Source organism: Montipora capricornis, chromosome 2, assembly GCF_036669925.1.
Source record: "Montipora capricornis isolate CH-2021 chromosome 2, ASM3666992v2, whole genome shotgun sequence".
NCBI lineage: Eukaryota > Metazoa > Cnidaria > Anthozoa > Scleractinia > Acroporidae > Montipora > Montipora capricornis.
In genome coordinates, this window is record NC_090884.1 from 33,781,831 (window position 1) to 33,791,830 (window position 10,000).

Genomic DNA, 10,000 nt, shown 5'->3' on the forward strand with positions numbered 1-10,000 from the left:
TGCCATGCAGTGGTAGTTGAGAGTTTTAACTCTAAAAGCGATTTTCTTTGGACATTTCCACAAGAGAAGAGATATATTTTACATTTCTTCCTTCCCTACCCTTTGGTAATTACCATTCTGAAAACAAAACACTTCTATTTGTGAAATAGCTGCTTGTTAAAAGTAACTATTCATCAATCTTTGCCTAAATCGGACGTCCCCATGAAAGATGGCCACGGATGTGCAGATATAGCCAAGCTACTTTATTTATGTCTAGGTTTGACCCTAATAAGATGTACTCAGATTCAACCAACTTCCAACCAACTCTCGCCAACTTCAACATCACTCGTGTCTCGGAATACAGACAATTTACGTCACAAAGTGTCACAATGCTGCTCTTTAAGTAAAGATTAACTGCTGAATTTACCCAAAGCTAAAAATAATAACTCTAACCTTTACCCTTACCTTATTGTTGAAAATAGCTAGCAAATGCTTAGACTTAAAGGGACACTTCATGTTGGATGTCAAAATTGGGCGTGCATCTAATTAGGGTCACACCTGGACATAAATGGTGAAAGAGACACTTGGCCTAGTATCAAGCCATCGACAATAACATAAAGAAGTGGGAATGGTTTAGCATTAAAGGAATAGCTTTGTTGTATGTCACCTTTATATATATAAACCTTCCAGCTCTTGCCATCTTTTTCTTCCCTTGACGAAAGAAAAAAATAAACTGCGTTGTCTTAAGTTCGCTAAAGATTGCTTTTCTCTTCATCAGATGATTTTGACATTTCGTCTTGCTTTCCGACGCACATTTTCCTATTCATACAACTGCGATGAGAGTATTATAAGAAGTGGCATTTTACGTGGGTCCGGAGGATCGTGGAGAGCAACATGCAGCAAAGTGTCCTGCGGCAGGTGGACCATCGCAAGCACCGGGTTTAAATGTACAGACTACAGTGTAGATGAGGATTGGACCATGGGTGAAAATAACTTCACTTACACCTTTCCATCTGTCGCCCAGGAGTGGGTTGTGAGGTAATACATTCTGTATTAGTATATAAAAAAGGCGATTATATTACGCGATAATCACCTGACCGCAAGCAGTTTTGTCCAGGATGACAGACGAAGAAAGTGATTGTTTTATAAAATTAAAGAAAATACATATTTTTCAAATAATAACCTATGTAATTATTCACCTCAGTCATGCAGGCTTCTTTGAATATCAGCTTCAGTCGTCTCGGTTTTTATTTCGCACTATTCACCTCGCCTTTGGCGAATAATTTTTAAATGTAGCCTATCGTGATTTCTTTTTAAGACAAGCTACATTGAAAACCATTTTAAGTGGAAAATTTTCTACAACGCAACAACTCAGAGTACTTCATAGAAAAGAAAGATAGATCAGGATTGGCATCAGTAAAACGGCACCATTGCCGTATCACGAATCTCTACATCTCCTTTAAACTTTCTGAAGAATAGTTTTGAAGCGTTCTCTCACTATATTGCCATAACGTCAACATTTCGTTCTCTTCTCCAGCTACCAAGGATGCTGCTGGATTTCATCACTGGTCAAATATCCTGATGGAAACTGGCTTGTATCAACAACCGTCAATCTTACTCGACGGTCGGATACCGGAAAAATAAACTCGTCTCCTGTTTCAAAAAGCCCTGCAATTGTTAGGTTTAAAGAAGGTTGTCCCCAGTCATTCCGAATCCCAGTGGAAGACCCAGATAACGATATAGTGAAATGCCGATGGGCAACCTACTCGGAGTCTTCCAGATACATCGACAGTTTTCCTCATAGCACGCTTGATGAGGTAAACGTCCTATTAACTTTCATAGCAAATATCAAGTTTTCGAGAAAAATTAGCTTTGCTGTAGTCGCTGTCGCTTTTGGAACTCTAGAAAAACCACAGGGTCAAGTACCATTCTTTTAAATTTGTTACTGTCAACAGAGTTCTGCTGAGTTCTAAAGTCTAAGACATCTTTCATTTTTAAGTAAACAAAGTTAGCGAATGAGTAAGGTTATGTACAAAAATGTTCTTTTAATAGGCCAGTTTTGGATTCTCACCGCTACATAACTAGTGTTGAATGGAGACCCCACTCTGCTTGATCCAGTCCAATTGTAAAGCCCATGCCACACGCTCAAACATTGCTATAAAACATTTGTTGGATCAATAATGTCAGAACGTGTAGTATGCATGTTTGAGGACGTATGCTCAACATTTTTTCTTGGAAGAATGTTTTGATTTCGATCAAACATATTCTCCAACATACAAGAAATGTTTTAGCGAGTAGCCGCCCTTTAAACAATGATGCAAAGACCAATCAGAATTAAGGGCCCAGTCTCCAATCCGAGAGCCATGAGTAATCCAAAATGGCGGAGGGGGACTAAAGTGACCAAGAAAGTGACGTGTTTCCAACAATGTTATATGCGTATCCACCATTGTTAGAAGCGTTCTTATAAAGAAATGTTGGGACGTGTTCTACTAACAATGTTATAACGTTTAGCCGGGAGTAAGGATACGAAACTAATCTATTGAAACAAGATCTTCACTAACCCTCAGGACAGTTGAAATGTTGAAAAATGTAGCGTGGTTTTATCGCCGAAAACGAGAACCAGAGGTCAAAGATTGCGGGATCACGCTATCCAACCCTTTCCACCCTCACCCTGTGATTTCAGACTTTTCTCCTCTTTGAGGACATCCGTATATGTTAACAAATGATCCCTTATCGAGATCTGGCCAACTAAGGCTCCCATAGCACAGGGTACGTTGTGTCCCTTACAGTGTGGCTTATCAATATGCGTTAGACAAGCTAGTAAGATGTCCACGCAGGTCAAAATTTAGGACCTGGAGCATCCATGTAACCATTCATGATTTTCAAAGAAACATAAATGCAATATCGATTCCTGACGTCTCTTTTTTATCGTCTTGTTGTGCCGTAAAATCAGTCTATTTTCCTCTAAACAAGAACAATAATTTTTGTCCTTTTAACCCTTTTATTCGTCTTAATGGCACCGAATTCGAAATAGAAAAATAAACATTCTCTTGAATTTCGTTCCATAGAGAACTTGTGAGCTTTGGTATAATGGAAACAATGGAACGGTTGGTACTTACGCAGTGGCCATAACTATAGAAGACTTTCCAGCTGGGACCACTGACTTTGACAGCGTCACTCCATTCAGCTCTGTAGGGCTTCAGTTTCTTGTGAAAATTACTGAGCAAAATGGCTCCTGTGTCGATGTACCTATATTCACAGAGTCTACCCCGAGCGATGGCGAATGCACCGAGGTTCAGATTGGTTCAGCTTATAGGGCAGTCATCGAAGTCAAGCTTCAATATTCGTCAAGGCAGTAAGCTATTATTTTTTTAGCGAAGAGTCTGTTTGTTGAGACGTGTAATTCTCAGTTGATTATAGCAATGCACGTGGTGTGATTAATCTAATTCTCCACAATCATCTGGCGCGAGGACAGTTCCTTATTGAAGCCGTGAAACTTCTCGATAGTCTTGCGAAAGCAATTAAAATGAAGAAAAAAAGTTCGAAATACTCGCTTCACTAAGAGTATTGAAGCAGTTATTCTCCTCAGTCTACCATGTGAAGATCGTCGAATAATCGGGCTCCTAACTTTCTTTCAAGCAGTTTACTTTCCATTCATAATTACTTTATAGTCTCTGTATAAAAAGCTATCGATTGTGTCAAGGCTGTCATAAAAAAAAAACTGAATGGAAACTCTCCTCGCTTTTTCACTCATTTCCAACTCTTCCAGTTTTTCTTAAGTTTCTGTTCGTGTTTTTTGAAGCTATCATGAGGGCCTTGTTGTCCAACATTTGGAACCTGTTACGATTACGTTTTTATTCCCCACACTCCTCAGAATCCTGATTATTAACCAAACCTTGTAATTGAATCAGTTATTCGTCGACTTTTTAATGCAGCGTGAAGGAGATAGTCACTTCTTCCCCAGTTGGAACGCAATTGATGCCTTTGCAGTACAATGCATCTCAAGGGATCTACTATCGCAACATCACATGGTATCCCAGCCAGTATCAAGTTGGACAGCAGTTGTTTTGCTTTAAGGCAGTGGACTCCGAGGGGTATGTTTTGTAAGGCATACACAATTGATGCCGCAATTCCAATGACATTTAAGTAGGAAAAATTAGTTTTCAACCATGCTTGGTCATTCCCTGGAGTCGTCATTTGCATATAGCGAACGTAACGGCGTGGATGTCACTTTGATACTCTACTCGCAGAATGAGATGTTTCACCTTGTCGCTCAGTTTTGGTGTGCTTGTCTTTTTACGACTGTCGTAATTGCTACTATATTCTTTGTCCGCGAGAACTACCTCTGCCACGAAACCATCTTTCCATATTTCGATCCATAAGAAACCATTACCTTAATACAGATTACTTCTCTGTGCTTAACCAACTGATAACATATCCAATCAGTCCGACTAGACACTGAGGAAACGGGGTTAACGTTTGAGCACTCACTGAAAAATGAAGTTTTTGAATACCGAAAAAAATTGAAGTTAGCGATAGCGTGCGCAAAGGAAGAAAAAAATAGGTTTCATGGCTGGCGTTTTTTTCGCTGGGAAAGAGAGCGAGAAAGACTGTAAAAATTGTACAAATTGACAACGGACAAGCAAAATCGACGAGAATACAAGACAAAGAAACAAGAAAAAGCCTCTGTTAGAGGGGTGCACGCATACGAACCACACAAAGCCCTTCACTAAGGCGGCTATTTTTGCGTGACACTGGTCACATTGGCATACATGAAGGGGTACACGTTCGTACGGACGGACGGTCGCATGATGACGTCAGTGCTAAAACCAAGATTTCTCGCATTGATGGTTTACCATATTTTCTTAACCATGGTGCTCCACGCGCGCGCGGAGTTCCACTTATGTAGGAGGCAATGTGGCCCAGTGGTTAGGGCGCTTGCCTTATGATCGAGAGATCCCGGGCGTCAAGACCCGTTCTGATTACTCGTTGAATTTGATCCTGGTATTCCCTGGTTCAATTTCCTGGCTGCATTTGTAAATAGCCAACTGACCAGTTGGGATTCTTAACAGTTGTTGTTGTTGTTGTTGTTCTTTTCTGTCGTTTCATTAGCTCTGAAAAGCCCCAACGGGGAGTGGTCAGTTAAGTATGTTTTGTATTGTATTAGATGCCGCGAGAACAATGGGCATTCTGCGCGGTCCAGTTTTTAAAGTAATCACTGATCTCTCTTCAGAGCACAGACAATTATCGAACTGTCTGTTAGATAAGACAATACTAATCTTAAAAGGCAATACCAAGCAGCATGAATTAACATAAACTTGAAAACGAAATCAATAGATACAACATAGAGGTCATGGAGTCACAGTAGTGCGTATGGTGTGCTAATATTTCTTATCCCTATGACAGATCGGAAAGTGAATGGCGTTGCATCACAATTCTTGTTGGATTAAGTGAGTATAAGCCTTTCTAATTGACTTATGTCACTGATCTCTGTTAATTGTGTGAGATACAGTCAAAAGTCTAAGCTCTTCAGTGTTTAAAAGAGGGCAGAGGCTTGATCACAGATGGGAGTGAAAGTTTTGAATTACAGGGAAAGGGCAATAGTAATGAAGTTCTCTTTGCTTTCTGGCAATTGACCATCTTTTCCCATGGAAACAAATCTTAGTAAGGCTCGATACTTTAAGTGCAAGACAAAAACAGGTGTGTAGGCCTGGTGAATTAGTTTCTGACTTAAGAATAATCCAACTTACTCCCAGCAAGATATTTCTTAATTTAAGTAAGGAGTAATTTTATCACTTTTTTGTTTTCTATTTTTACTCCGAAACATTTGCCAAATTTAGAGTTGTTTAAAAAAAAGGACCTTCTCCCTCAATACATTGTTGACACCGAAATGACTCTAACGACGTTTTGAACATACCTGAGGTAAGCAGTATCCTTCATTTCAGGTAACACACCACGGGTTGTCTTTGGGACCCAATGGCCAATGCATCCAAAAAGTGAAATTGGACCAGGTTTAACATCGCTGGGTATTCAGTTTGACAGATCGGTATGAATTTTCAATTACAATCTTTTTCTTTCATAAATGCTGCTGTTTTGAAGACTTGAACACCATTTACTCTACAGGAAAAAACGGCAAAGCAAGGATGAAACCCGGCAAGGGTAGTTTTTACTTTAGGCAAGGCAAGGGAAAATTTCGTACTGCAAACCATCAATGGCTGCCTTACCGTGCCAATTTGATTTTCGCTTTTTGGACCATGTTTAGAGGTTGATCCCTTTTTCAAGAAATCGGTAATGCTAGGACGAAAACCGGCACCTTTTCCCTTTTAAAAGAACGTGTAAACGTTCCTGCTTGCCTATTTTCTATCATTCCGCGCAAGTCACAGTTCTAAAAAGCACGCTCAGAAGTGGTAATAGGTTCAAACTAGGGGAGAAACACAAGTGGCCTGACGAGGAAAAATGGAAAGTTAATGGACTTTTGGGCTGAGGAAACCAGTGCCACCTTCGCAAGCATGAGAAGCAACAGAGTTTTCCTTCGGCAGTCGCGGTATCTCATTAAACGCTCTTTCCTACTCAATTTTTCGCTTTTCTGTTTCTTTATTCCACGTTGTCGCCGTTCGTTTCTCTTCAGTTTGGTTTGTTTACCTTAGCAAGAACATTAGGAACATCAACAAGCCTGATGAAATGTTGAAATAGCAAAATGCGCATGCTCTGTTACAACTCTAAGCCTTTCCTGGAGCATACTATCCTTGACAAAAGCAAACATAGCAAGGATTAAAAAGTATATGTGTAAACACCCTTGCATGCCTTACCAGAATGTTTCCTACTCTTGCCGATTTTCATCCTTGCCTCGTTATTTTTCCTGTAGTGCAAATGGGATTGATTGATCATCGCAATATTACGTTTAAGGCATTCCTATATGAATAGAATCATTTATCGGTGATGACGTGGGCACGATTGAAAGAAATCTAAGTATCCCTGACCATGAGTCGAACCTACCAACCTCCATCTCAAACCAGTGTGAACTTACTGCTTCTGTGCTACAATAGACTCGTAACAAAGTTAAAACAAGAAAAGAAAACACGAAAGGATCTTACGTATGGTAATCACGTTGCGCCAAATAATTGATTTCATCTTCTTTTATACAGATAAAAAAGCCTCGCGTTTCTTCTTACATAACACTCGTCTTGCTGCCAAGTGAGAACACTGTTTACAAAGTGGACACACTGTCTCACCACGTGGGAATCAGCAGTAATAGGAAGGGGTTGTTCTTTGCTTTTCCGAAAGCTGCACTGAGCATGAACGGTTCTTACGCCATCTTAATGGATCGTGGTGCAGTGGTTGGGCTGGGTTGTTCCTTTGATGGACCACCAACACCAGGCATATTATCTGTACATGACTGGACGTTTAATGTGAATGGAGTTTGCCCCAGTGGGTACTATCTTGAACCTCCAGACTACACAAATTGCGTTGGTATGTGATGTTTGCTAGTAATAAATAGATTTAGCCAACCCTAAATGCGTAGCTCTTGGGTTATTTATTCTTTCAATAAGTTAACTTGGCTTGAGCCTGTGATCCAATCAAAAAAACAGTACCTGGTCAGCGGTCAACTTCAAAAAACAGCAGACAACGATGAACTCTAAATTTGAGCTCGCGATATGGTCACGTGATACTGGTCTTATGGGAAATAACAAGAAAACCAATAGGGTAACTTAGCTTCCCAGCTCGCATTTTACTATTAATTGACTTATGTTATTATTTTACTAAAAATAAAACTATGATGTAACGTAATTACTTTATTTTATAATGAGATAAATAAAGATACTTGATTCTTGATCAAATTGGCATACATGGAGGGAAGGAAGTGCATGCCGTCGTACGGTGACCAAAACCAAATTTTGTCGCACAGATGGGTTACCATATTTTCTTAACTATGATGCTCCGCTATTACCGTACCTAGTATGTTGGATAAATTGCATCAATTGCAACCAGCTTTGCCATAGACGGTATTTTTAAATGGCGGCCAATAAATAGCTAGCCTCGTTTATATGGACAGAATAAGAACGTTGGTTGGGATCGTGGCCAGTTGGATCATTAGCACGTAGACAAAAGAATAATTAATTGGCCGCCATTTATGAATGCGATCTACACGTTACTTTGCAGCTGGGAAAAAACTAATTAACTGGAAATGCACTACGACAAGTCTCGACTACTTTTTTTCCTCGACTACTTGCGCAATTCATGTATATCTTGTTTTGACCCATTCAGTTGTTGATTTCTCTGCAGACGTGAATGAATGTGGCGGCCAGTCCAGAAAGAGGAGATTTGCGTGGTGGCCACAAGGGATGGCCTCCACTTTAACTTCAATACCCGGTAGGTTTAGTAGACTTTTATCAGACTCTCCAAGGTATTCCATTTGCACTTGGAATTATTAGAAATCTGTTCAATGTTTTGTGTTTTTTTTCTATTTCCACAACAATTTTTTCCATCCTTCACCTGATGACAGCACAATCCAGTTCCATATCTGTGCCTGGTAGGAACATTTGATTTTAAATAAATTCATTTCCTCCTCGATCCAAAGTTTTGGACTTTATATCAAATTTGGATTGCATTTCTTTGTTGCGACTGTTGAAACCTCATTGTTTTAATGTAAAAGGCGGAAGAAAAGATGTTCCGCTTGTGTACCCAAGTAAATTATGAATAATTGTTCTCTTTTTTATCTTTTCGTTTTTTCTAATTCCTTCGAAATTTTATGCATTCCACATTCACCTGATGGCGGCATTCAACACAGCACCTCCAAAGTCCAAATTCATATCGGTGTTTGGAAAGAACATTACATTTTTAATTCACTGATTTCTTCCTCCAATTATTTCAAACTTGAATTGTATATCCTTTGTTCCGACTGTTCAAACCTCATTGTTGCAACGTTAAAGTGAAAATAAAATGTTTTAAACACTTAATTTGCGTTCCCCTTGTGTACCTGAGAAAATTACGAATAATTGCTAATTTTTTTGGTTTCTTTTTTTTCTAATTCCATAAAAAATTTATTCATCCCCATTCACCTGATGGCGGCATTGACCACAGTACCTTCAGTATCCAGTTCGATCTATCTGTCAGGTAAGACCATGTGATTTGTAATGGTTTGGTTAGAAAGAGAATAAAAAAGAAAGCATTTAGCGGATTGCGATATCAGTAGAAAATAAAATATTAAGATAATTTCAGTTTAAATGTTTGCAATGTTTATTTATGGGGCTGGACCCAAGATGAAATTTAAGTCCTTGAGGCAAGTGTTTAATATTAAATTCACATGATACAGTGTATATCTTAAAAACGAACATAAAAATAATTGTAAGTATTTTTTTTAGTTATTTACAAGGCACGAGAATAAATATGTTCCAGGTTGAATACGGTATCAGCTTAAACACGTTTCTACCTAGGAAAATGTGTGATTTGTACTTTACCAAGGTTTAATATGTGCTCCACATAAATTAAATCCGTTTACCAACCCAACTCAACTGCCTGAAAAATTACCGTGACTTGACTTTCTACCATCGATATTGTTAAACTGCCTGTTCATTACTGCACAACACTGGATTTATACACTCGTTACCCCCTACATGTCTAATACTTTTTTCTATTGCCCAGAGTTTCCTCAGTCAAAATAAAAATTATTCAAAAGATTATGCATGCCTTGGCACCAGAGGAATTTGGACTTATTACCCTCTTCGTTCACACAACGAATGAATGAATGAATGAAGGAATGAATTTATTAGTTGACTTCATAACTGGCTTTTCAGACAACTTTACAAATATGAACTGATAATAACAATCTAATCAGACAGCTACAAAATATTACAAACTTCATTAAAACTAAAAACATCGCATGGTCCCTAATTCAAGAACGCCTCTGAAAATATCTTCTTTAAGGGCCGATTTACACGATACGATTTTGTCGCATGCGACAAGCTCACGAAAGGCCTACGACATGACTTACGATTGTCGCAGCGTTTTAAAACATGTTTTA

At 39.0% G+C, this 10,000-nt stretch overlaps 1 protein-coding gene across 2 annotated transcripts in view; it reads left to right on the forward strand.

Annotated features, from left to right (window-relative positions):
• The window catches only part of LOC138019150 (uncharacterized), a 135,974-nt gene that overhangs the window by 8,268 nt on the left and 117,706 nt on the right, over positions 1-10,000 (forward strand). The window contains exons 2-11 of one of the 2 annotated variants that reach the window (XM_068865839.1): positions 758-1,017; positions 1,517-1,796; positions 3,048-3,334; positions 3,915-4,073; positions 5,386-5,429; positions 5,925-6,025; positions 7,125-7,449; positions 8,263-8,349; positions 8,483-8,509; positions 9,061-9,093. In XM_068865839.1, coding sequence (XP_068721940.1) covers positions 758-1,017; positions 1,517-1,796; positions 3,048-3,334; positions 3,915-4,073; positions 5,386-5,429; positions 5,925-6,025; positions 7,125-7,449; positions 8,263-8,349; positions 8,483-8,509; positions 9,061-9,093 — 1,603 coding nt within the window. The remainder of the gene's footprint in view (positions 1-757; positions 1,018-1,516; positions 1,797-3,047; positions 3,335-3,914; positions 4,074-5,385; positions 5,430-5,924; positions 6,026-7,124; positions 7,450-8,262; positions 8,350-8,482; positions 8,510-9,060; positions 9,094-10,000) is intronic. The other variant, XM_068865847.1, reaches the window with a different exon arrangement.